The sequence below is a fragment of the Poecilia reticulata genome, chromosome 16, assembly GCF_904066995.2.
Source record: "Poecilia reticulata chromosome 16, P_reticulata-male-v2, whole genome shotgun sequence".
Lineage (NCBI taxonomy): Eukaryota > Metazoa > Chordata > Actinopteri > Cyprinodontiformes > Poeciliidae > Poecilia > Poecilia reticulata.
In genome coordinates, this window is record NC_088845.1 from 28,404,395 (window position 1) to 28,432,128 (window position 27,734).

The 27,734-nt window shown below is 39.0% G+C and overlaps 2 protein-coding genes across 7 annotated transcripts in view; both read left to right on the top strand.

Moving 5' to 3' along the window:
• Positions 1-1,398, top strand: part of dop1a (DOP1 leucine zipper like protein A) — a 31,646-nt gene extending 30,248 nt beyond the window's left edge. For all 5 annotated transcript variants that reach the window (XM_008431917.3, XM_008431918.3, XM_008431920.3 and 2 more), the window contains 2 exons: positions 553-682; positions 793-1,398. In XM_008431917.3, coding sequence (XP_008430139.1) covers positions 553-682; positions 793-1,101 — 439 coding nt within the window. In that variant the 3' untranslated portion in view covers positions 1,102-1,398. The remainder of the gene's footprint in view (positions 1-552; positions 683-792) is intronic.
• Positions 1,399-2,955: 1,557 nt separating this feature from the next.
• snap91a (synaptosome associated protein 91a) lies at positions 2,956-27,734 on the top strand. Of its 2 annotated transcripts, XM_081597687.1 has the most exons (10): positions 2,956-3,858; positions 18,481-18,623; positions 20,184-20,259; positions 22,272-22,374; positions 22,842-22,935; positions 23,253-23,364; positions 24,298-24,404; positions 24,759-24,800; positions 27,525-27,586; positions 27,707-27,734. In XM_081597687.1, the coding sequence occupies exons 1-10, from the start codon at positions 3,729-3,731 to the stop codon at positions 27,717-27,719; spliced, it is 882 nt and encodes a 293-aa protein (XP_081453813.1). In that variant the 5' UTR covers positions 2,956-3,728; the 3' UTR covers positions 27,720-27,734. The 2 variants fall into 2 exon arrangements, with proteins under 2 accessions (XP_081453813.1, XP_081453814.1); XM_081597688.1 differs by lacking the exon at positions 27,707-27,734 and having other exon boundaries at positions 27,525-27,590.

Consider the following 27,734-nt stretch of genomic DNA (forward strand, 5'->3'; position numbering starts at 1 on the left):
ACTATAAGGTGAAAACACCCTGAGGTTTAGTCATCAAATGTTACCAAAAAAAGAAACATTTGAAGTAGATTTTCAACTAAATATATTTTAATTAAAATTACTTAAATAAATTAAGATTTTGATGATATTTGTATCTATTGAGTTGCGCCTGTAAATGTTAAACAATGTGTCCACACATCATTGAATTCATGCATCTAAATTGAAGACCTTAAATTCATTTAAAACAAGGAGGTTGGCCTTTAAATACATTAGTCACAAGTCTTGGCAAGACTATTTAACCTCATACATTCTATATGTATTTTCTCAGGGTTTTTGAGGCTACCAGGAACTCACTCCTAGCATACCGTGGCTAACTAGCTAGATAGCGTTTTTGTGTCTATGAGGGAGAAATACAAGTTGGATGGACGAAGTTTATATATTTTTGTGTTGGTATGGGTCCGAAATTCCACTTAAATGGTCCTTAAGTCTGTAAAACCTGCAGAAATGGTGGTTAAAGTTAGAACTGTGGTCCTGTTGAATCCTGCTCTGAAGCTGTGCACCACTTCATTGCAGGTATCGCTGGGCCTTCATCCCAGAGGCTTCAGACGATTCAGGGTTGGAGGTGAGACGCCAGGGGACCCATCAGAGGGAGTTCAAGCCCTACGTGGTCCGTCTGGTGAAGCTGCTGAGAAAACGAGCCAAGGTGTCTCCTCCTCCTTGATTTAAAAAACAAAACCTTAAAAAAAAAAACGAGGGTTGTGTGGCAGGGAGGAATGCAGTTATAAATGTAAATAATTTTTCTGCGTACCATAGAAAAACCCAGAGGAGGACTGTTCCACTAAAACCCTGCCGTGGGAGCCGGGCCACCTGATGCTGACCCTCTACGTCATCCGCAGCATGGAGCAGCTGCTGCCCTTTTTCAACCTGCTCAGCCAGGTCTTCAACAGCAAGGCGAGCTGCCGATCGGGGCCCGTCTACACCCACAATCCCGCGGATTCCTCCTTCCCCGGCAGCAAGGAGGGCCACAAGCTGGAGAGCCAGAAGGTGTTCTGGAGCCGAGCCCGACAGAACATCGAGGAGATGGTGGAGAAGGACTTTCTAGAGGGTCTTATCAAGACATGAGAGACCCTCCCAGTGACGGAGGAACTGGGCATTAACACATTACTGAACACTAGTGAACAAACTTTAACTTGTACATTCATGAATGATAACAATATGGGGATATGAGCTGGGGAGGGTGGGGGGAAGACTGTACAGTTTTTCTATTTATGATTCTTGAGCTACTGTATTTAATTTTAATTGTGTATATATGGAGCAGCTTTTGACGAGTTTTAACATTTCATGAGTCGTTTAGAAGACACTCAAAATGCTCTGTCATTCCATGTAAGGTGACTTAATAAAAAATGGTTTCTAATGACAGCCAGATAAATGACTCGCTCTCTTCAAAACTTTTTTAAAGCTTGTCCAGAAAAAAAGTTTTGAAGGAATTCATATGACAATGATGAATCTACACTGATTTTCTAATGTAGGATTTTAAGAAACGATAGAAGTGATGTTTTGAGTACAGCTGATCTTTTAGTATGTGAATTTAAACTCAATATCTGAACTGTCTACATTTAATATTTTCTCAATCAAGTTTATTTGTATAGAACAAGGCAGTACAAAGTGCTTTACATCACAAAAATACAAAGTCAAAACACACAGTCAACAATTGAAACATTACATTTTGTCAAGTGTCGCCATTACACACTTTAAAACGTCAAACTTGAATTAAAAATGAAAAGGGAGTTTTCTTGTTAGGAGAGACACTCGTGCTCATATTTTGAGAGTCTGAGAGATGGTGCTTTGTCATTAGAAAAGTGGATTCATTACTTGTTTTTTCAATCGATGTTTATTCTGCAAGGGGCTGTCTAGTTTACCCTTAATGAGTGTGTTGGTCATTAAGGGTGTGTTACTCATTCCCCTTAAACTTTTCCACATGTTTTCAAATAACTACCACAAAATATCAACAGTTTACAAACTTCCATATGACAGGCCCAACATAGAAATGTGTCTAAAATTTTTTTATATATTTCATGAAAGTGCAAAATTTCTTCCCAGTCATTTCAGTCATTTTATCGACATTCAGTAAAACACTTCAAGCTTTTATCTTGTTGCAGTTTTAATGATTATAGACCAATGAAAAATTAGTGTTTTGAGTAGAAATGTGAGGCTACTGAAAAGTATTTACATTTCTGTGCACTCAATATGAGGTTGGGCCTCCTCTTGCATGAGTTACGGCATTAATGCACCGTGGCATAAGAGGAGATCAGAATGTGGCACTGCATAGGTGTAATGGAAGCCTAGATCGCTTTGCTGGCTGCCTTCTGGTCATCTGCCTTGTTGGGTCAGCAGTCTCTCATCTTCCTCTTGACAACAACCCATTGACTTTCTATAGGGTTAAAGGTCAGGGGAGTCTGTTGGCCAATAAGGAACAGTCACACCAGGGTCATTTAACCAGCTTTTGGTAGGTCTAGATTCTATTTCTTTGCATGTATAGGAAAACTGAGCTGAATACAATTGTACACACATTAATATCATTTTTAAAACTAACTTTTTCCTTCCACAACACAAGGTGTTTGTATTTTTTTTTTAAATCCAATATTTCCTGAAGTTTGTGATTATAACATGATAAAAATGTAGAAATCAGATCTACGGGTTTACTCGCTATCTAACAGGAGAAATCAGCACCATGGACAGAGACTAAACCCGCCTCTCTTCTTCACCTCCTGCTCTGCTCATCATTCATCTATTTGTTTTACACAAATGGAGAACCGACAGGACCAGAGAACATGGTGAAGTCTTGCTGCATGCAGCTTCGAGCTCCATATGACCTTCACAGAAAGCATCACGCTGGGCCGTTTAGACGACCCTTCCCCTCCTCCCATCTGCCCCCTTCTCTTGTCTTCACGCCTTCTCCGGGTCTCGCGATAACAGAGGAAGCAGCGCGACTGGCAACGCAGCGTCACTCGACTTGGAGTAGGGTGGGGGAGCGGATGAGTTATTAAATAAATAAATTAAAAGGGAAAAAAAATAAGAGCATGTGAATTCAACGAAAATAATCGCGATCCGAACCAGCCGGGGTCTGGCGCATAACTTCTGTATCACAGGCCGCAACGGAGTTGCGTTGGATGGTGGGGGGAATGATGATGGTGATGATGCTTCCCTGTATGCCCCACTGATACACAGGGACGGTAGGACCGCGGCTGCTGCTGCTGCTGGTGAGGATTATCCAGGAGGAGGAAGGAAGACAGGGAGGAGGGGGAGGCAGCGACCAGCATCATCCGGTAGGCTGCATTCACAGAAACACCGATCTGAAATAAAATAATAATAACAAACCGCCCCCCTCGTGGGTTTGGATTGGATTTTCCTTTTTTTTTTTTTCCCCCTTTTTTTTTTTTTTTGCTGCCGAATGTTGGATACCGGCCTTCGGGAAATGAAACGCGTGAATACCCAACAGGACGGACTTCCAGTTGTTATGCAATCAGAAAGTGTCCCCGCGGCTCCTCTCTAGCGCCGGATCTGTGCGGCCGTTTTCGAGGGCAGCTAGGATTATTGGGGCTGCCCGCTCTTTTTGGTGCGTGTGTGAGAGCGTGTGTGTGAGTGAGTGAGTGCGTGCGTGAGCGTGTGTGTGCGTGCGTGTGTGTGTGAGGGGGTAGGACCATATTGGACTCTGATCGTGGAGATTGGACTCAGCGGATATTTAGAAGATGTCGGGGCAGACGCTGACAGACCGCATCGCCGCGGCTCAGTACACCCTGACGGGTTCCGAGGTCTCCAGGGCCGTGTGTAAGGCCACTACACATGAGCAGACAGCCCCAAAGAAAAAACACCTGGAGTGTAAGTATCTATCTATCTATCTATCTATCTATCTATCTATCTATCTATCTATCTATCTATCTATCTATCTATCTATCTATCTATCTATCTATCTATCTATCTATCTATCTATCTATCTATCTATCTATCTATCTATCTATCTATCTATCTATCTATCTATCTATCTATCCCTCCATCCCTCCATCCCTCCATCCCTCATTACACCTACATCTTTGCCATAGTATAGGTAATGTCTTTCAAAAGTACAGGGTCACTAATTCACACTAGCTTGTTCTGCTACCCTTGGATTGCACTGACTTCCATTCATTCAATGTAGCCTAGCCCCCAAGTTTCACCGTGTTTACTCAATTTCTAGTGCTAACCACCAACCAGTAATACAATAATAAATTAGTCTGGGATTTGGTCCCCATACTATCTATGGGCCTTAGATGGGACTGTGTCAAGTGAGGTTCTAATGAGACTACAAAAACCAGAAACACTTACACACACACATGCTACACACAAGTGCAGACAAATTGGCTATTTGCAGTGACATTATTTGTCACTTTAGTGTAGCACAGAGAACACATAAAAGTTAGCATTTGATTTGTGAACTGCATAACACTGACATGTTTTACATTTCAGTAAGAACAAATGTTAACTTATTTATATATATGCATATAACACCATGAAGTGCCTTGCAAAACTAGTGGTACATCTTTATCTTTTTGAAATTTTCTCATTGGAATTTTATGCAGCAGATCAATACAAAATACTATATAGCTGTGGAAGAAAAATTAAAATGGAAGTGGAAGGAAAATGACTCATGGATTTCAAATGTTTTGCATATATAAACTTTGAAATGTATCACCCAATGCAGGGTTGTTTAAAGTTGGTCCTTAAGAGCCACCATCCTGCATCTTTTAGGTGCTTCAGCTCAGCTGAATCAAATAAAGGGTCATTAGAAGGTCTCTAAAGAACATTGGCATGCTGAGTAGGTAGCTGCTACCAGGGTGTTGAACTAAAACAAGCAGGATATCGGCCCTTGAGGACTGGCTTTGGACACCCCAGACTAAAGTGGAGTTCACTCATGTGAAATTTACTCAGTGCAAATCCAGCTGTCAGATAAGGCTCTCAAATGGTTGTTAGAGAACATTACAAACAGCAATCAAGTCAGGCATAAAGCTGAAAAGCATGGCTCAACACTAAACTTACCCAGACATGCCCAGAGAAAGAAAATAGTTAATCAAAGAAAGAACAATCATACCATTAGTAAACATGGAGGGAAGAATCTGGCATTTGTGGAATAAAGATGGGAAGAAACACTTTTTTGAAAGAAAGAAGTCCTGTTTAAAGCAGACCACAAATCATGTAAGGACTTTAGAAACAAAAGATCATACAGATCAATTTGAACCTATTGATCCACCTGAAAAACACTTTAGCAGATAAGTAACACTACACATCACCATCTTCATCATAAAACACGGTGCTGTCTGCATCATGTCATGGGACAAGCTGCCCCAGTAGTGACAGAGAAGCTGAAACTGATGGAAGTAGAGGAAATTGCTGGAAGAACGACTGTTAGAAGGTTTGAGAATAGGGTGGAGGTTTTTGTTCCAGCAGGACAATTACCCAAACATACAGTTAAAACTGCAATGGAGGGATTTAATGAAAGCAGAACTGATATTCTCAGATGTGTAAAGTAACATAAAACACTTGCATCTGTAATTGATGGTTCTACAAAGCAGATTTTTTTGATGTTGTGAAAACCATGTATTATTTTCCTTCCACTTCACACTAATTCACTACCCTATGTTCATCACATAAAATCACATAAGATCACAATAAAAGACATTAATGTTTGTTGTTGTAATGTGACAACAAAAAGACCATGGGGTGTCATACTTTGGCATGACACTGTAACTATGCAACCTAATATTTAAAACAAAAATGATACAGAAATTTTTAATGGAGCTTTCAAAGTTCAAATTACTCAATATTAAAACATTGAGCATAAATGCACAAAAAACACTTCATATATTAGTACATAACAGCCACAATGTTTGGAGCAAGAAAAAAAAAAAGAAGTTCGAGGAAATGTCTCTAAGTTGGAATTGGAAAACTCAAACAAATGAGTTTGTGTTAGCACAGGGAATCAGTCCATGCAGAATATAAATACGAACAATGAAACCTGGTGATTTAGCTAATAGTTAAGTGTAAACTGGTCAATTTGCAGAAGTTTGTTTCAGCATTTTGTGACAGGTGAAGAAACATGGTCATGCCCTCATGGAGGGTAGTACTAGCTTTTCTTTAATTTTGCTACTGACACTGAGGTTTTTCTCACTATTGTTGGACAAAATTTATGTTAAGAGGACAGAAATAAGTATGCTCACCTTTAAAAAAAAAAAGAAAATGACATAAAAAATCCTTGTGAATCTGCAACTAATTTGTTGTCTTAAGACCACTTACATTCAATATTTCCTCGACAAAGTTATCTGCAACAATCTTTTTGTTTGTATCATTAGCTCATTTCTACATCATAAGAAAAAACTCCAGTATATTGGCATACCTTACTTTATTTGTTTACTGTAAGTGCTGCACAAGGAGATATTGAAAAATGCGTACCTAACCAAAATTTGGTGTGCAGAAATATAGTTATCTGCAAAATTGATCCAACAATGGTAGATTGAAATCAACTGGCAACATGAACGTTTATGTGCTTTTTTTCTTTGTTTTTAAATGAATGTTTGTTTTTGTTTGGGTAGATTTTATGGTCTGATTAGTTGTTATTTACTGGGTTTAGACGGGAAGTGAGCTGGCAGATGGACAGATAACCAGAGGTATGATGAATGTTGGGCACCTCCACTACCAGATACACTCACTGAGAAAAGTGACAGACATCGCACTGCAGTGAGTTTGGAGTAAAGTTAAAAAATTCTCAGAATGATGGAAAACAATACAATATCAGTTTTAGTCTTTTAAATACGTCAGCTAAAAGCATGGCCACCCTCTGGCTAGCTCTTAGCCTTCCACAATTTATTTACTTTTCTTCAGATTCACTCTAATAAAATCTTTTTACTACTACAACTGATGACAGTGGAATTATCTTTTTTTAAGCTTGCCCTAAAATGCCACAGATTAACTAAAGACATAGTTAAACTCGTTAGAAGTGTTGCTTTGCAAAGAGCTTTTAGTAGTCAATATTTAATCTGCAGTAAATTATACTGCTGGCATCTTTACTTTGATGAAATGGAGATTGCTTTTTCAGCCAACAGCAAAGGACAAGATATTGACCGATCATAACTTCATAACAGAACCCACTTTCAAATAAATCTAATTTGTCCTTTAATAACGAGTTATAGACATTGGTATCTTTTCCCACTACTTATTTGGCACAAACCTTAGGTGGTCGATTAATGTTACATAAGCACAGAAGACAAATAGTGTATGTCTAACCTCACTCTCATCTCTCAACAAGTTGTTAAAAATATTAAACAGTAAGAACTTGAAAAGACTGGTTCTTCTGGATTAAAGACATCACAGCCTACGGCCACATGTGTGCCTCTCTGGTATAAGCAACTTTAAGGACATGCTTCTATTTTAAAACTTTAGATAGACCAAGAATCTTCAGAAAGTTAGATGTAATACGGTACAATTACATTTCTCATTGTAAAAAGCATAATACACTGATCTTATTAGTTAATTTTACCAAAATATAAGCTAACATGTCTCTCTGACATCTTATAAGGTCTATACAATCTTGCTGCAGGCCTTATTAACCTCTTTGTTTTTACACTATGACCAAAGTCCTTGAATGCTTTTTTTTTACCGGTACTTGAAATATTTCTACAATTTAATAGTAAACGGTCTCTTCCTGGAGGTTTATGAAGACTTTAAAGACACATTATGATCTTTTAAGAAGCTGAGAGACAACCGTGGTTAAAAACCAGACGCGTTTTGTAAACTGGGAGAAGATTGGCTTGTAATGTGGGACGGATTGCTCAGCATAATGGGATGTACATTTGCAACTTCACTTAGCTTGCATCCTGAGACCCAGGCTGGAAGCACTGAGTGCGCTATTTGAGGAAGGGGCCTGAATTGGCTGTTGCCAAGAAGAAGATGCAGCTGTGAGTCAAGGGTCTGAATTGGTGAATGATTTTCAAGCCATTCAGATCAAAGCCTGCAATATAGCTGCATCCAGATTTAGCTTAATATCCAGTAGTATTAGCTCACCTTTGCAAGTAGCTTGTCTTGTTTAGGAAGCATATTTTTCTCCAAATGGGTTTTGTGCTGGTGTATAATTATCTGAACTGCTGGATGGGATACAAATCAACGAAAGAGGACTGTCGCACCAACCACATTCATTGCTAATTCTATGACACTGTGCCATGTGAGATGCGAGTCAATATGGTACTGTTAGACATTTTTGGAGGGATTGCATAATATCTGTACAGAGAAATATGAGTTTAAGGTGCTTTTCTTGTATTGGTTATCTGTTTTTGCACAACATTTGCCCTGACTCCTTACAAAACATCTGTTTATGTAAGTCTCTCTCATGACGGACAGAAGTGTCTGTGCAACTTCATTTTTTAAATTTCCTTTTTCTTTAAACAGCAGCTGCTAAATGAAGGCTGTGATAAGCAGAATGTGTGATAAACACTATTTGTTTCTCTTGTGAGGAATACTGGAAGCATAGGTGAGAACTAAGCCTGCTCGGGCAGTTTTATCTGCAGACCAGAAGGAATCAGCAAAAAGAGACTTGAATGGCGGCCAAATGAAAATGGCTCTGTTACTAAAGACAAGCCCGACCACTCCTGCTGCTCCTAATGGCCTCCATCGTTTTATCTGCCCATTGCGTTCCCAAACCACTAAATCTTACTGCTGTTCCAACAGTCACGACTTCTTGGTAAGTGTGAAGGTCACGTTTTAGAAAATCTATTTAAGAAAAAAAGTCTCTTTTTCGTATCTGCATCGTCCAAAGATCACAACGCAGATGAAAGGTCTGAATCCTTTGGTAATTATCACCTTATCTGCTGCTGCTCTGAATAGTGTAACTCCAATTAGCAGTTTTATTTCAGCAGAGATGCTGGAATGCCCGCTCAGGGTGAAAGCAGCACGTGTTACCTGCTGGGTGTGTGTTGGTGAGTGGCGGGGTGGGGGAAGCAGGACGGCAAGCGATGAGAAACATAAACAGCATGCTGAGACCCCTCTGGCACACAGGGTGCTGTTACCGCTGCATGTGTCACAATCAATGTGTTACCAGATTTCAGAGCCAGAAGGCCTCATGGATAATGATGAGGCTGGGAAAGCTCTTAGGATGGTCTTTTGGACTCATCTGGTTTGCTGATTTTTTTTTCTAAAGATTCAAGTTTGTTGATCTTTTTTTTTTGCTGAAGGAATTCACTGTTTGGAAATGTTCATTGGCAAACGCTCAATCATATAACTGGGAAGACTTTGTTTAATTTTGTCTTATAATGACTGCCTTTGAAAAGGGAGACTTATATAGTTTTTCTTCTATTTTATATTACATGTCTTTCTCCTTTAGAGCAAATGTTCCAAAAGAAATCTGATAACAAAGATCTTTTCAGTGCTAAGGTTTTTGAACACCACCACTCTTAATATTTTCAAATGGTAATACAATACACATATTTTTGTATGTTGTTCTTTAAAAAAAAAAATTATTAAAATCTGAACTGCAGTTTGAAGGATGCAGATTGATTAGCCGTTTATGTTTAATTTGAGTTTTTAAAAGTTTTCAACCCTCATGAAGTCAAAATTCAAGTAAGAGATTTGGAGGTCTCTTCCCAATCCCAACTTTAACATTTTATATGAGGTGTGTTTAGGTGTGTGTAGTAGACACACAAATCTAGAAGTCCAACTTCTAGAAGGTTCGCATCTCATAAATTCTTTCATATCTGCCACTGACAATGTTCTTTCATTGGCTGCATATATAAAATGGGATTAAAATACAATAGTATAATAAAGTATTGTGTAGTAAAGTAAAACATAGGATAGCATGCCCTAGTATAGTATAATACAGTATAACGTAGCATAGTAAAATATAGTATAGTGGTCTGCTGTGGTGGCACAGGGGTTAAGCACAACCCACATATGGAGGCCTTAATACTCTACGTGGCTGTAGCAAGTTCGATTTCCAACCTGGTGACCTTTGCTGCATGTCTTCCCCCCTCATTATTCACTTTCATGTAAATTCACTGTAAAGTAAAGGCCACTAGAGCAAATAAAACATAGTATAGCCTAGCACCCAACTTAATTGACAAATATCACATTGGGGTTTGTCGATGTGGTATTTGGAACCTGGTACAGTAAATTGTAAATAACTGACAGATATTAAAAGTTCCAATTATTTGAAAAAAATAAACAGGGGCATAATCTTTAAATGACATTTTATGGCTATTTATAGTAAGAAGGACCAAAAATTCACTTGGAAAAAAAGTGACTTAAGCATGTTTTTCACATTTTCTTTTCCAATTGATGAAACCTAGGAACGTCTATTCGATAATTAATACATTTCTGTTTTCCTTTCAGCATGAATGCTACCTGACACTAAGATCATTTTCTTTTATCCTCTGGGCAGAAGAGGATGATGTTCCAGTGGAGTTTTGTGTCTCAGTTAATCAGAGTTTAGTAATTGCATCTCTAGATGCCACTCAAACCCAGAAAGTTAACATCGACACTACATAATGACTCTGTTTGGGAAAACTTTACATTTGAAAGGATAGCATGCCAAACTTATCTAAACACAACTGCTCGGTCTGCAAACTGTTAGCTTTTCATTGTGTTTTGTTCAATGTCCCTGTCCTGTTGAATTGTGGATTGCCGTCCAATTAGTGCCGGTATTATATAAACCCAGACTGCTTTGATGTACCTCCAAACTAATTTCTTTCTAAAATGTCTGGAGTGAAATCATCAATAAAATCCAGTATAAGGGTTCTGTTGGCAGGCGCAAAGGACCGATTCTTGAGCCAAGGATGCTGTAGATCATCAGTTCTTGTTTTTTGCCTTGATAGTTCTCATCATTCATTGGTCTGCAGAGCATAACTCATTAAGCCAAACATATTCTAGTCAAATGCTTCATTTTGCACCAATATGGGACACACACAGAAGCAACTTAGAGCGTGTATTGAACCTTCCATTGCTTAAAGCAGCTCTAACTTCTATTTTAAATTCATAAAATGGGCAAAAAACACTCATGTTCACAGTATGTGGTTGCCCCCTTCTTCATCCAGACCCCTTTACGTCGTCTTTGGTCCTCCATTCTTGTTTCTTCTTTTTTTCCCAGCGAGGAGTGATTTTTGCCAAGAGTTGCACTGAAAAGCAGAACTTTGAAGTTTGTTGTTGATAAAGCTAGCATGTACTGCAGACTCGATCACTCAGCGGGTATCTGTGTAATGTCAAACACAGCGTGGGAGGTGGAGTGCCCTGCCATCAGTCTGGGTCCAGATTAACGAGCCGAGTCAAAGATCTTTCACACTACCACACTATTATCGATGCTACTCTAAATCTTAGCAGCAAATAGATATGCTCTCCTCTCTCAAGCTGCCCCTCAGTTTCTGTTTCTGATCTTTACATGTGATGTTCTGGGGTCCGAAGAGGAAAAACTGTAACGTAAGAGTTGCTGAATATTTAATGCCCATTTAGTAAGAGGAAAAAAAGCAGTAGCGACAGCCATCAAGCATTTTTAAATGGCCATGGAACAGCATCTCCATTGGATGCAGACTTTGACTATGCCAATCCAAAACCTTATTCTTTTAAACCATTCAGATTTGGACTTGCTGGTTTACTTTGTATTGCTGTTGTGCTTTAGCTTAAAGTGTAACTAAGCCCCCTGTGGAAGCATAATATCAACACTAGACAATTTCTGAAAAATTCCACCAAAGTGGGCGGAGTCAACAGACTAAGAGGCATATGTGTAGATACTGTGGTCTGGATGAGGGAAAGCGTTGTTGCCAACTTAGCGACTTTGTTGCTATATCTAGAGACTTTTTAGACCCCTTTGGTGACTTATTTTAAAAAACGTGACAATCAACTTTTTCCTGTTATTGGAGACTTTAATGGCGACATGTCAAGCACCAGTCACTTTCAGCAGCCACTGTTCAACCCAACATCATCACATGATCTTCCTGATGTGACATCATGTTTCTGAAATGTGGGGTTTGTTTTACACCAGAACAACATCCAAACAGTTTCGTCTAGTCAGTCCAAGAAAAGTTTTTCCAAAAGTCTTAATTAGGTGGGACGAATTATCTAGCCTCCTTCACTTAACTCATCAAATGAAAACTTTATTTTGTATTTACTCAGACTACTTTTGTCTGATGCAAAATTGTGAGATTATCTAAAAGATTTCAGTGACAAAAAAGTAAAAACAGAAATCTGAAAGGAGACAAATGCCGTTCCCCAGGACTGTAAATGGTTTTGTGATGCTGTTCGCTAACAGTATATCAGCCAACTGCATATCAATAATAGAGTGAAGCTATAGTGTTTCCTGCTGTATTATTACTCCACTGCTGAGTTGTACAGGAAGAACAGAAATATGTCACAGAAATTGTTGCATGGGATCTTGTGTAGAAACTGTTATCCATGTAGAATATTCCAGTTTAGGTTAGACAAGTTCATACAATATAACTTTCATCTTTATCTCATTCCAAGTGGCTCCCATTGCCAAAAAATGGTTAAAAATGCTTCTTTTTAAAATTTTGTGAACAAAACAAAGGCTTCATTACTAATTTCATTTTTCTACAAAGGATCTAATGCTTCCACAGATGATTTAAAGGTGGTGAAGGACCCTGTAGTGTGTTTTAAAATTAGTGTTCCCGAGTGTGCTGTGGTGGTGCAGGGGTTAAGCACAGTTCACATAGGGAGGCCTCAGTCCTTGACGTGGCTGTCGCTGGTTCAATTCCTGGCCTGGCGACCTTTGCTGCATGTCTTCCCCTTCTCTCATTACCCACTTTCCTGTCAACTAACTATCAAATAAAGGCCACTAGAGCTGATAAAACCTTTAAATAAATAAAAAATTGTGTTCCTGGTCAACTTTTACCCCCTATGTTAGCCTATTTCATAGCAGCCATTTTGACTTTCCCCCTTGTTGAGTATTGTCAAGAATTTGTTTAAAAAATCCCCCTCTGCCAATTTAATTAATGTGTGCCTGTTGATGCGTGTTCAACAGATGCCAAGGGTTGTGTTAGAGGTACTTTGTGGTTTGAATTATGCCAAGTTATGCCTATTTTAGGTCATTAGAATATGCTGCAGTGATAGCTGAGGAACAGCTATAGCACAAGCAGCTTGGGGATTTTTTAAATACAAAACAAAAAGCCATTCTGATACATATTCCACTGAATACTTACACTTTACTGATTCTTACTGAAGTTTCAGCAGAACCTTCAAAGCAACCAAAAGGTTAGAGATGTCAAAACCATAAAAGATCATTTATGTATTACACATTATTTATAAGTTAAGATATAAAGTTTGAAGTACATCACTGCTGATATACTGTTCCATGTAGAGTAACAAATTTTTTTTATATATCAAACACTTTTGGCACAAATAGTAGTAAAATAGTCTGTTCATGAGATTTTGCTGTTTTTATTATTTTTTCGCTGCTTCTGCTCAATCAATTCTCTTTAATTCAGATTAAATTCAAAAATACTTTATTGATCCCAGTGGGAAATGAAATGTTGCTGTAGCTCACATTAAGTAGAAATTCTCCAAAGAGTTATTGTAGATGGTGATGGATATGAACAGGAAAGATGTCCTGTAGCGAATTAGAAGAGACATGCTGTTTTGAAGAGGATGCTCAGGGTTGTCCATAATTTTCTTGATTTTATATAAAACTCTTCTTTGTATCATCATAGAAAAAGCGTGTTGTAGTTATATGTTAATTCAGGAGCTACGCAATGATGCGGACAGTCAGCACTATTCCCTCTTCTTGCAGGCCTTCTGAATTTTCCACGCTCTCCAAGAGTTTTTAACATTTGTAAATTGATTCAGAATCACCCAACTGCATCGCATTTAAGGAACTGATTTCATTTCTTTTCATTTAATAGTTAACCGATTGTCTCTGCAAGTTGAAAAGTCGTGAATGTTTGAAATTTCCACATAAATTTTGATTGACCTCCAGGTTCATTTTTGTTGTCGTCATGTCACTACGGATTTATTTTTTCATCTTTCCTGAACAAAATTTGATTGCATGTTGGTGATCTGTGAACTGACATCCAAGATGAATGTCATCGTGACTGTATACAGATGAGATTGTTTTTTTTTTTATGCACTATTGACACGGAGAGAAGCTGCAGCACAGCAAACAGTAGACTGAGTGTCCATATGAAGTTGGCACAGCTCTGATATCAGTCTTCCCTACAGCAGCAGGTTCCAATGGCTGCCAGCTTATTCCTCAGATGTCATATCTAGACTCCACAGTGTCCGCATCTCATTGGCACCCTCTGCGTTTGGCTGCCACAACACGTTGATGCTATGCTATGCTACGCTTGCCACAGTGCATTCTGGGTATTTTTTTTCTTCTTTTTCCTTCTTTAACGTTGCCTGAAGGTGAGCGCAGTTTAAAAATAAACACAGGGTTCGAGTTCTCCATTCATGTGCCGCTCAGCGCTCTATAGGTCGTCCCGCGGGTGTTGCATCCTCATTTGAACACGTCTGTCGCCATGTTTAGGAGTCATTTGTTTGAACATGGAAGGATAAAAAGCGAGGAGTGGATGTTAATCTGAGAGAAATTCTATAGGTTCTCATGTGTAGTCAGGTGAATCCAGACAGTCAGTACACGTCACTGCAGGTGATGAAAACATCACGACGACAGACTGTGGGGATGATTTTAAAGGAATTTAAATTCATACTCCAAGCTCGAGGGAGCTGTTGCCAAGGAGACCACCTTGGCATGTCTCTAGTAGGTATTTTGCACCATTCAGAAACATATCTGTGGAAAAGGAAGGGAGAGGGAGAGGATTGAGTGTTTCCTGCAGTGCGTGCTTCTTTAGGGGGGTTCGCCCTGAGTTGTACTCACACACTGTGGCTTTGAGATCACTTACAGCTATCGATGCGTTGCAGGCTGCTTGCTGCAACCGGAGTCCTGCTGCGTGTTGCCGGGTGTGGCAGGCGCCTTGGAGGCACCCAGATTCAGTGGCAGTTATCTGACACTGTGCAGGTCAGCTGGGTAAAGAGCTCAAGAAGTTTGCAGGCGGTGTACGCCAGCTGCTTCACCTTTCCTCCTGCAGCCGTTGTTATAGCTGACTGCAGGTTGCTCCCGCAACTGCCCAAATACACATTGTTCAGATATATGTACAGATATTGTTCACATATTGTTAAACAAACAGAAACGGGGGACACCTCATTGACACACTGAACAGCACTACTAAACCTTGACCTGGTTTAATGGGGATTGTGTTGTGGGTTTGCTAAAGGCATGGCGTTAGCTTGCGTTGGTACGCTGGCATACATCTGTATGCTCCACATGTACATACAGAAAGAGGTCCCTTGGCTAATACATTGGTGTAGTCATCGGTTATTTGTTTTATGAGCAATGCGGCAATAAACAAAATCCTGATCCAAGCATGCAAATGAAAGCTAATTGTTATTCATACTGATAATTTGTATGCATTCTTACACTCAATCTCGTTTGCAGCAGGTCCTCTCTGTCTTTCCGTTTCACTCACACTGCTGCACGTGTGTAAATATGAATAAGCGCGCTTGGGTACATGGGATCAGTAGACAAGGCTGATGACTTCTCTTCCATTCAGTCTTCATCCTTTTTGCATATCTTCATAGTTCTATTTTTTTTAATTTTTTTTTATTGTGTTTGCGGCTTAACCCGTTTTCACTGGATTCAGCTTTTTTTCCACTCCCGAAAATGATGCTGTGTGGAGTTCCTCTTGGTCCTGGGACACCTGTCTGAGCCAATATTTAATGTAAGAGGTGTTACGTTTTGTCCCTACAGTCGTAGTACAGCCAACGACTCTTACAGGAGGCAACAGAGAGAGAAACAGGCGGAGAGTGAGACGGGCTGACAGACAGAAGGAGACAGGGACATGAAGAGCGTAGGATGATGCAGGCTGCTGACTCATCAGCCCTGTAGGGATTATCCTTCACACTCCTGTGTGTGTGTGTGTGCATGTGTGTGTGTGTTTATGTGTGCCGGTGCTCCTGCTGTCTTACTACTGAACAGGAAACGCGCACTTGTTATTGCTGCATGATGGAAGCATGATAGCGGAAGCAAAGGAGCCGTCTGACTTGTCAGAGGTCAAACGAACCTTTGTCTCCATCTGAGTCTCAGAGAACACGCTATTAGAGCAATACGTATAGGGAAGTGGCAGTACCCAAGAGCTAAGCTGTTGAGCTTTGCTAAATGGCCGAAAACATGGGCTTGTCAAATGAGCTGCCAGCTGAAACAATGAAAAACATTGTAAAACTCATTCAACACCAAGCATGGCAATAATACTGTGACTGTTCCCTGTCCACCGCGGCTCATATTTCTAACTAATGCAAACCGATTCAGATGCGGCAGAAGAGAGACATGCAGCGACGAATTGAAAGCGTCAGAAGCAAAAGCACAAGGCAATTTGTCTTAAAAAATGAGAGCACAAAGCAAAAGCAAACACATCGGGTTTAAATGGGAGTCAATGTTTGTAGCTGGCAGGGAAATATTTGCTGAAAGGAAAAGTGTGTTGATTTCTTTTATATTAAAGCAAACATAACCTATTATAAAGAGCTTTAGATGGCAGTAAATACAAAAGACTTCAAACTGTAGCCATAGATGCACACACATGTTGTTTTTACAGTGCCTTAAATGTGCAAAACATGGGGAGGGTGCTTCTCATTTCCATTGGCAGGACATAAACAAAACTCAGTCTTGAGAATGCTTTTCTATTTCTGAGCATTCAGGCTACCCTCTGGTGCAAGGACACCCTGAGCACAGAGCCATGTTGCCAATATCAAAAACTACTGCTCAGTAGTCTTACACCGACCGATGAGCTTTCAATGTAAAGGTCCTCAGAATAAAACAGTTCATTCTTTATATGTAGCTATATGTAGTTAGCTTTATTTCCAGGCTCATCTTGTTTTATCTCACTTAAAATTTTTTAGGTTGCTTCTGTTCTGAGATGGGGACAGGAAATGTTGTTTTTTAAGGCCTGCTTCCTATTGTCATCTATGTTCTTTTTAAATAAATCTCTTACCTGTTGGTCTGTTTGTAATTTGGGCTGGTTGTGGCTTGTGAAATTGAAAAAAATAATGACTAATTCATGATTTAAAAACATACCAGATTAAAAAAAGCTTTCGGTTTTTGATTAAAAGAAAAACACGTTTTGCCGTTAGAATGAGGCGTTTTATCAGGGACTCTATCAAAATGGTAGCACTTTTTTCGCATCACACTGGTCACATGATCGGATGTTGCCACTGGCTCAAACCACGAAGAAGAAGACGACAGGAAGTAGTTGGCGGGTCATGGCGTGGCAGGTGTTTTTAATGTCAAACTATTCACACGTGAGTTTAATTACGTTTCTTATTTACTGGATACATCATCGCAGTTGCGAAATTAAATGTTTTTTCTTCCAACATTAACGGAATATTGACAATGTTTTGCAGCACAATTGTAAAGAGTGAGGAGGAATTAGTTGCTAGTTGAAAACAGCTGTTTGCTTCACTATATTCGGGTTCGGAAAAACAAATAGACGGATAAAAGAGTAAAGTGCTTTGTGAGGTTGGGTGAAAAGTGTTAATTCGTCTTGATGATTTCCAATGGTACTACACAATGTCGCTTGAGCGCGTACCATTTATGCACTGTATTAAATTTCCCGACTGTTTGTGTTTTGATAAGTCGCACTCTCTAAGGTGAATTATAGAAAAACCAGTTAGCTGTCACGACTGTTTGGGAATTAGCGAAAAATATTACAACAACTTTAAAATAAAACATTTTACTCGTGTTTTTTACCTTCACAAAAATGGATGCAACAATCCAAAAAAAAAAAAAAAAAAAAAAATCTGTGAAAAGGTTGCTTTCCTACTAAAACGTCCTAAATGTTTGGTGTGGTATTTTATCAATTTGGTGCTGCATCTGCCATCATCTGTAATGCTGAGGGGTTTCAGTCTCGTTGCAGTCATCTCGTCTTTTGTGTATCTTTCTGCTGTGGAATATTCCACTCTCTCTTTCTGGCTCCCTAAGCTAGCTGAAGAGCTCTGCTGCAGAAACCAAACAAAGCAGCAGCCAGTGTGACTCACAGTAAGCAAAAGCATCATAATGTGAAACGATCCTCCGAATACATTTCTGTTGAGTGCAAAACGGCAAGCTTGATGAGACGAGAACCACCTCAGCTCACAACCTGAACTTACTGTAGATTCCTGCTTCAAATAGGAAGTTGATCATTTAAACACAATTAAATGATTTTTAGCAACACTAGTGGGCACTAAGCAGTGTAATTTCACACGGTGTTACTGTGAGCTACACAGAAGTAGATATTTAATATCCACACAATTATTCTCCATAGTCCTATCTGTTTTCTGGACACCTGTCTTCCTCCTTGCTCCAATCTGTTTGCATTATTACTGAAAGCTTCACTGTATGAGTCTCTGCCGACATTTATCACCTGACCTCATATTTGTCCTCGCTCTGCTCCTCAGACCTGATCCAGGCCACCCAGGATTCCAACGTGAACGTCCCCCAGATGGCAGACACGCTGCTGGAGAGGGTGGGCAACGCCAGCTGGGTGGTGGTTTTCAAAGCCCTGATCACCACACATCACCTCATGGTGCATGGCAACGAGGTAAGGCCAATCTGTGTGAATGTGTTGCACGCAGAAAGCATGATATATTTTTGCCTTTTTAGCTCATTAACCAACCTATTTTAGCTGTGAGGGCCTAAATGCAAAACAGAACACCGTTTGTGCATTATAAGAGGTTTCAGTCAACGCTCTGTGAACACACAGAAACAATATTAACATAAAAATCAAGTTGAAAATTCATTCCAGTACATCAGCGTGGCCTGCATTGATTTTAATTATAAGGTCTTTGTTTAGACAAAGAACAATGCATCTTATCCCTTGCGAGAAGCGTCTGCTGCCGACACATTTTTTGACATGGCTTAGTTAGTGGAGAGTGTTGGGTTAATACTAGCTAATGCTAGCCACTTTATACTTTGTTTTCATGTCTTGTAACATTATTTAAATTTGGTTCCAGTTCATTTTGTGCGGTATTAGCTTACAGGAAAAGATTACCTCTTCCTTATTGGGTACCCTGTAGGGAGAAACTGAATTTCTCTCACTAAATTGACCACTTTGGGTTGATATGTAATTGTAATGATGAAAGAAGAAAGTCCCATAAAACGCACAGAAAGGACAATCCGGTTTGTTGTCATAAACCCCGATTCCACCAACAAAATAATGCAGACAAGTTCTACCAGGAAAACTGGAGAGACTGTTAAATTGTAAAATTGTTTGTGAAAATGCAGCAATGTGTCTTGGTGTTGAGTTTGTCAGTAAAATATCGATACATGGGATCAGATAGGGACGTCTCTCCTTCACATCTCGTCGTCTTTACAATATGAGTATGATGCATTCAAATAAAACTCTGTGCCTTTCACTTTTCTACCACCTCTAGACATTGGCAATTTTTATGCTGACATTTATTCCACATTGCAGGTCAGATATATTTTAGACTATAATTGGAGTTTTTTACCTTCATCTTTTCAAGCACATTTACACATTTTTAAAAATAGAAACTAGAGTTAAATGTACCTTAATAACTTTTTCCCGTTGTTCAGACATCTGTGGATTGACAAGGCCTATGGTATTGACCCGTCTCTCTCTGAATACTGATTAGGGAATATTCCAGCAACGTTATAATGGTATAAACCTTGTTGACATCACAGCAGGAACACGGTCAACTGCGTTGTGTTGGCATGGGTCACTAAATTATACTATGTTTGGTCTGGGAACAAACATATGTATCACAAATGGTTTGTAATTTTCGAGATTTGTATTTCTTTCCATCAAAGTTTTACTAATTTGCCTCCTGTTTCTGGTAAACAAGAAGTTGGGATATTCTTAATGGTTTAATACCACTGGAGTTTATTTTTGCACTACTTTCTAGTTTTTTGGACATTATGTGTCCAACTTAGATTAATGCTTACCTTCATCTTTATTTAAATATCAGAAACAAAAAATATAATTTGACTTATTAAGTCTACTTACTTTATATTCTGAAAGAGTTCTGCTTGACTCCTCTGAGATGTGTCCACCGTGATTTTAAAGACTTGACAGAGGCAGGGGCTGCTTACTCACTAGGACGATAAATACGTAACTTTATGCATTTGCCCTTTTCTGCAGAGATTTGTCCAGTTCCTGGCATCTAGGAACACCTTGTTCAACCTCAGCAACTTCCTGGACAAAACCGGCTCCCATGGTGCGTGGCGTCTGACCCAAACAGTTACGACGTTACACACAGCTCTAAAGGAGCAGCTTCAACACTCAAACAGAATGAACCAAAATAAAATGATCTGGTTCTTGAACGTTAATGACCCTTAAAACATGCAGATTTGTTCACATCCTTTTAAGCAAGGTGAAATTAAATAGCCATATAGCTTACTTGGATGTGGCACTTTTTAAAATTAAATTTCATTCTTTTTCCCATTGACTCATAAAAATAAGTGTATGAAATCTGTTTTTTTGTTTTTTTTTGTTTTTTTTTACTTAAGGCAGCAAAATACACCTTGGCATCCACAAGTAGTCTCTGCTGCAGTCAGAGGAACCAATTGCTATGGAAATTAGGACATCACCCACAGTAATAAATACCGGGTTCACAGCCTGCTGTCACATATGTGTTTCTGCTTGCTTGACTGCAGAGCTTACAGAGCCAAAGTGTGCATTTTAAGCCCCTTTTAATGCCTCCCATGTTAAGAAATGTTCCCACAGAGGCTGACGAACATAGAGCGCCGTCAGGAACTCTAAAATATTAAAAAAGAGCAGCTTGTCACTCTAGTAAAACATGCTCTCTCTCCTTTTACGTTGGGTTATTGTAAGATGAGTGATTTTGCAACGCATTTTTGTGAAGAATGCTAATACGGCAGAAGTAATGCTAACATGGTGCATCCTGGAACAGACTTACTGAATCACCATGGAAGTAAATAATCTTTTCATTATTTCTGTATTCATACATCAGTCATTTTTAGCTACTCTGAGTTGGCCAGCAGCATGAAAGTTTTGGGTTTGGTTTGATGTTTTTCTGCTCTGGAATGACTTTAATCAGAAAAGCTAGCAAGTTAGCTAACTTAGCAGACCTGAACCCCAAATTAGCTGAATGAATTTGTTTGCATATTACTTTTAATGTTGAGTTGTTTCACTAACTGTTAAACATATTTATGCCTCTTACCACAAGCATAAAATAACTTATCATGAAGGGATTATAAAAAAAATACATAGCTCTTTCCTATCCTTTAACCTCTGTGGTAAAATTAATGGTTTTTAGCTTCTTAGCTTCATATTTAGGATGAAGCTAAGCTGAGACAAAATCACTTTTTAACCACTTTTATTTTGGTTAATATAAATCTAAAGTACCCAATTTACTAGAAAAATAATTAGTTTTGGCATTTTTTTTAGCAACAGAATCTTTATCTTATTTAGATTTTTAGTTACTTTTCTGTTTTTTTAGTCAGAAAAAAACTGTCAAAATTTTACTTGGGGCAGGGAGGAGACATAAAATAAAATAAGTGTGTCTAAATGTTTGTAGGGCCCATTACATGTAATTTAGCGCAATAATGACATTATCTTGTAGTACTTGCCAAGTTTCTACCGGCCCATCTGAAATTTTTTTCCCCATTTTGTGAAAAAATGAATAAAGAGGAAAAGTGACTGACATATTTTGCAATGAAAGTTAATATTTTAATTGTCACTTTGAACATTATACAATCACTAAGAAAAATCTGTTTAATTTAAGCACAATTTAGCTTAAGAGTACTCTTAAGTAACTTGAAAATAAATATCTATACTGTTTATTCAGCTATTCTCTAAATGTACAGTGAGATCCCTCAATGGTTCATTCATTCCCTCTGTTCGTTTTTGCTTCCTGTATCTGTGGACCTTTATAGTCAAGCTTTAAGTTAAAGGACAGGCATGTGTTTTCTCAATTATAGTTCCCAGATGGATATGAGTTTGGAGCAGCTTTACTGCATGCACATAGAGCAGAAATCCAGACTCTGTTCACTGGTGAAAAAAAAAATCACAACTCCTCTTCTCTACAACGTAATGACTGTCTCTAAAAAGTCTGTAATGTCTAAACAGAGCGTCATTTATTGTCACCAGAGTAAGGTCACATCCTTCAAAAGAACAAAACAAAAAAAATAAATAAATGCTTCATCAGTTTGCACAATGGGAACACTGCTCACTGCAGACATGATGATATGGATGTGTTCTCCTCAGGCTATGACATGTCCACGTTCATCAGACGTTACAGCCGCTATCTCAACGAGAAGGCCTTCGCCTACAGACAGATGTCCTTCGACTTTGGACGAGTTAAAAAAGGGTACGGTTGCTTAATTCTCCGTTACGTTTTATCATAGTCGCCAAGGTTCCATCGGCTAACGAACTTTATTGTTTTTATCAAGAGTTAAAAGATTATCTTCCTTCCCTTTTCCCCCCTAATCCATTAAGGTAGAACTCATCTCACAAGGGAATCTGTGTGTGATACTAGTTTGTTGTGACGGATAATGCTGGAGCTTCTCCAGACTGAAGAGATGAATACAGAGAAGGTTTTTGATCATGTTTGGATATTTTACAGCTCTGTAAACTGGCAGACATAAGGTTTTTACTATGGCTGCATAAACAGGCACCGAACCTGAACAGAATAGAAGCGAGGCAGGTGGACGATATGTGCGATAGATGTGTGAAGAGCTTTCAGAACATGTCGTTGTAGAAAAGTTAATGTTTTCTCATCAAATGTAAATGTTTCAAAGAGTTGCTGTGTAATTTTCTCTGCTCCTTGAATCTCAGAGCCGACGGAGCGATGAGGACCATGTCCGTGGAGAAGCTATTGAAAGGAATGCCGATCCTGCAGAGCCAGATCGACTCGCTTTTGGATTTTGAGGTGAGAGACACTTGATAACATGGTGACAGTGTTCATCAAATTCGCTGCGGGAAACACAAACTCGCAGCCTGTCACCCTATGTTTTAATCGCTATTAAACTAATAATAAAACCAGAAAGTTTTGTTGGATTTTGATTATTTTGTGTGTGATTTTTGGTAATTCTGCTGTGTCATTAAGTACTTCTATGCAATTCATGTGTGTTTCTATAAAGATACTACAAGATGTAAATCTGACTATGGCTTTTAAACACTAAATTTTTTCCCTCTTAAATATCTGCAGCTCTAAATCAAAAACTAATTTTCACTTTTTGCTCACAGGTTCAGCCCAAAGATCTGAACAACGGCGTGATAAACGCCTGCTTTCTCCTTCTCTTCAAAGATCTCATCAAGTTGTACGCCTGCTACAATGACGGCATCATCAATCTGCTTGGTGAGGAAACACTTTCTTTTTGCGGATTTTATTCAAATGTTGGAAGAAATATGGCTTTTATGAATTCATAGGTCTGATACAGAACCTTAATTTAAACTTGAAAGGGTGCTTGGTGTGAAACTTAATATTTAAAAGGCGTGCACCGTCATTTTCACAATACAGACTGAACTTTGTTGGTCCTTTGACAGCGTTCTTTTGGGAAACTGTGTTAGAGCATGCAGTTATTTCTAATTCTGTGTTTGAAATCAAAATATTTCTAAACAAATAAAACAGAGAGGAGAGAGAATAGGAAAAAGGAAACAAAAGAATAAACTGATGCATTCAATGCTTTAAATTGTCATAACATCTTGCTTTTCATTGTTTTTCATAATTATTTATTTTTTATAGTTCCACAATTCAGTCACACAAAACAAATGTCCTCTCTGTCCATTCAGTTACATTTGATGACTTCACACTTTTCCAATTGAAAGTATTGATTTTCTTTTCAGTCAACAGTGCAGTACGTAGTATGTATCTTTTGGTCAGCATTGAAAACATCAGCCGCTATAACGCAGAGTAAATTAAATGGACTTCCCTTTTTTAATAATTTTCTTTCTCTTCCTTAATATTTTTCCAGTGCTCAAAAGAATTAGTGGGTGATGCTAAGCTGTGTATTTTCACCTAGGTTTCCCACATCGTCTCCAGCATAAAGCTGCTCAGGAATCCTTTACAAATCCTGAAATAATCACAAGGGTGTGGAATTTCATCCAGTTTCATGTATTTCATAGCAGACGTGTAACTCACAGCCAATTCACCCCAGAGAGGACGCGCTTCTGCTTCCACGGAGTCCGTCGTAAAAGCTGAAGTGCTTTTTGTTGCATTGTTCGTGGCCCCTCGTTGAACGGTGCATCGTATATTTTAAGGGTGACATTTTTCACCATTTTGTTTGTCCAGAGAAATTTTTCCAGATGAAGAGGAGCCAGTGTAAAGACGGACTGGAGATCTACAAGAGATTCCTGACGCGGATGACCCGGGTGTCTGAGTTCTTCAAAATTGCAGAGGTATCTTTTGGAGCAGAGGCGGGGGGTGTCGAACTCGTTCTTATTTCAGGTCACATCAAGATCATGTAAGGCCGGTTGTGGGAAAACATATCGATAAAACTACCTATTAAAGTGTTAAGATATGAATAACTGGGTGTATCTGCAGTCGATGAGAGACAAACGTTCCTTAAAGTTAACAACAATGAACTTTTTTCACATTAACGTATTTTGACAGAATAAAAACTGCTTTAATTTGATTGAGTGCTTTCTTGAAGGTTTTATTTATGTGTCTCTAGAGGGCCACATAAAAAGTTGTTGTGGATCTTGAGTTTGACACTAAACTTGAATTTTAAAGTGTCGCTTTTTCTGTTGCAGCAAGTGGGAATAGACAAAAACGACATACCTGAGCTCACTCAGGTATGACTCACTGAAACTTTTTTTCAGCTTTTAAAACTATCAAATTAAAAATGTTCACTAAGCCTCTAACAGTTCATGTCAGGTTTTTTTTTTTTTCCTAATGACCTCCTAACTGTCTTGCATGAAGTACGAATGTCCTCCACCTTTTTTTCCTTACTGCTGTTGTTTCACGGTGGTTGCTTCTTCTTCTTAACAACACTTAACACATCCTGGGATGCCTGCACCCGACCAGTCAGCTGTGGTTCTTTTTTTTTTAAATTTATTTATTTTTTATTATTGACCCTTGTTTTTGCCCACCCCTTCTCTTTTTACTTTCAGAGATGCAGATTGATCATTCAGGCTGAGAGTGTGAGTAGCGAGTTGTGCACAGCGCTAGCGTTTGGGAGCAAGACAGCTTAGGGGAGGAGAGCCATTTTATTTATTTATTTTTTGAGAGCGCTGAATTGATGCACAACGCGCAGCTAGCTGCAGACTGTAGCCACTCAGACGAAGTGGAACTGGATGAAAGCAACATGCAGGCAGCTGCTGAGGCCGCAAAACGCATTTTCAGTTGAAGAGATGCATCTCTGGGTTTTGTTCTGTGGAGTTTCCATGACCGCGTGTGCGTCACAAGGATTATGAATTACCGATTCGTGGATCACTTAAAGATGCACCAGATTCCCCGGATGAGAAACTTGATTTTTACATCTTGCATTTCAGACGGTTAAGCTGTGACCTGCGGTGGAAACTCGACAGCTGAGGTTATTGTTTTGGAAGCGGCAGCATGAATGATTTGCATCGACGGCATGCTAAACAGGTGGCACAAACCAGATGCGCACCATGGTGTCGGCTCTGCTGCGACGCAAAAAAACCTTGACTAGGCCGTGTTTCAAGATGGCATTGGGACGGCAAAAACTGGGTGTGGCTTCTAACTTTAAAGCCAAATTTTGTTGATTATACAAGATAAATTTATATTATCAGTGCTGTACTGTTCCACAGCAGTTTTGCTTATATTGATTTGAATATATGCAGAAACCATATTTATTTTTCAGGCATTGTTGCACAATCTTGTTACAACAATCTTTATTGAAGAGCTGTGATTAGGCAGAAGTTATTTTTGCTGAGTGCTAAGATTGGTCGGGTGACAAATAGACATCACAATGGATATATACAAAGCCTTCCTTAAAAAGAATTACCTTTATTGATCATTGAGGATAAAAAAATGGCTCATTCTAATACAGTGGACCCCCAGTATTAGCTGGGGTTATATGCAAATATTTTAGACTCCTGTAAAAAAAACGTTTACAACTACCTTCAAATGTCAAATATATCTCAATATGCATTAATTCATTTAAATTTAATTAAAAATACTTAACTGATCCCGAAAGGAAATTAAATGTTGTTAATACGGTCAGTGGAAACCGTCTTAGCATTACAGCAGAAGCTAGCATCCACAGTCTCTCTTATGTCACCTACCGGGGGAACAGCCAATCAGCGACAATCAGGAAATTAATGGATTGGCTGCTTTGTAAAGTATTATTGAAGCTAGAGAATCTGTTTCTGAAAATCCTCAAATAGGCAAATTTTCTGCAAATAATTTGGAGTTGTACTTCACAGAAAAATCCATCAATAGGTCAGTCACTTCTAATTATGTCTGTCCAAGCAGCAAATGTACTTATCTTTACATTTAAGTCAGCTCATTTGCATGTTAATCCTGGCCAAAATAAAAAATCAGATGACAAACCATTATTGGCCTATCATCAAGTTAAAAATAACCTTGCACTAGTTGATCAAGACTGTGCAAAGAAGCTGGGTAAATACTGTAAAATGTAAACAAACATCTTCCTCTTCAGTCTGAAACAGCCCTTAACTGCATGTAGACTTAAAATTCCCAGGCAAACCTCCATACATTTGCTTGTGTTTATGGGTCATATTATGTGCAACAGGGTGGATACTATCACTCTTACTGATACTTGAAACTACAGAATATTAGCATTACGTTCAGCTAATGTCCTCCCATTCCAGCCAATTTGACAGTAAATCATCACTTATAATGACTAATAATCTGACCGTTTATCTAATATGCTCTAATGACGGTTTTATCAGAACAAGTTTTAAAAGGTTTTCCTCACACTGGCGCTGTCTGGGCCTGAGCAGTGCAGTAATGGAGCTGTTACAGGCCTGCACTGGGTGGTGAGGACAGACGCCTGAAAAACTCATAGGGACAGACTGTCTGCCCGTCCCTCTCAGGTGTATTATCAGTCTGGCTCATTTCAAGTTTTAGCATAACAGATTTTAAAGCTCTGAATAGACAGACACAGGAAATCAGTGTGGAAATCCAATTAATGATTGTTTTATTGGCCGATTTAGCTTTGACCTTTAGTGGGGGAAAAAACAAAACTAGCTGGGTATTGAGCTATCCCTTTTGTTGCATGCTAGGAGCTGGTTGTGTCCGAGTGGAGCATGCAGGTTTGCACTCTGACTGGCTGGAACTGTGCTCTCTCGATTTGCATACAGTTTTTTTTTTTTAACTTATTTTATCCTTAACACATCTGTTTTCCGATTCTTCTCCCTTTCTGGGTCTCTGTTTAAGTTATGGCACATAAACTGTGTGGATCAGATTCCTTCTGATTTGGTATAATGTTCTACATGCCAGGGATCCCTACTTGATTAAAGAAACATTGACTGAAACATTCATGCATCCAACAGGTCAGGATTAGGAGTCACTCTGCATTTTCTCTGCAGGCCCCAGAAAGTCTTTTGGAGTCTCTCGAGACTCATCTCAACACCCTGGAGGGGAAGAAGCCGTAAGTAATTACAAACGTCTACAACTTCTATCGTTTTCCTGTCATCATACCTCCACCAGTCTGTGACTCAATGCTCTTTGTCTCTAATCTGCTGTTTCTTCCTACCTTTACCAAACTCAGTGAAGACAAGTAAGTCTGTTGTTGGTGT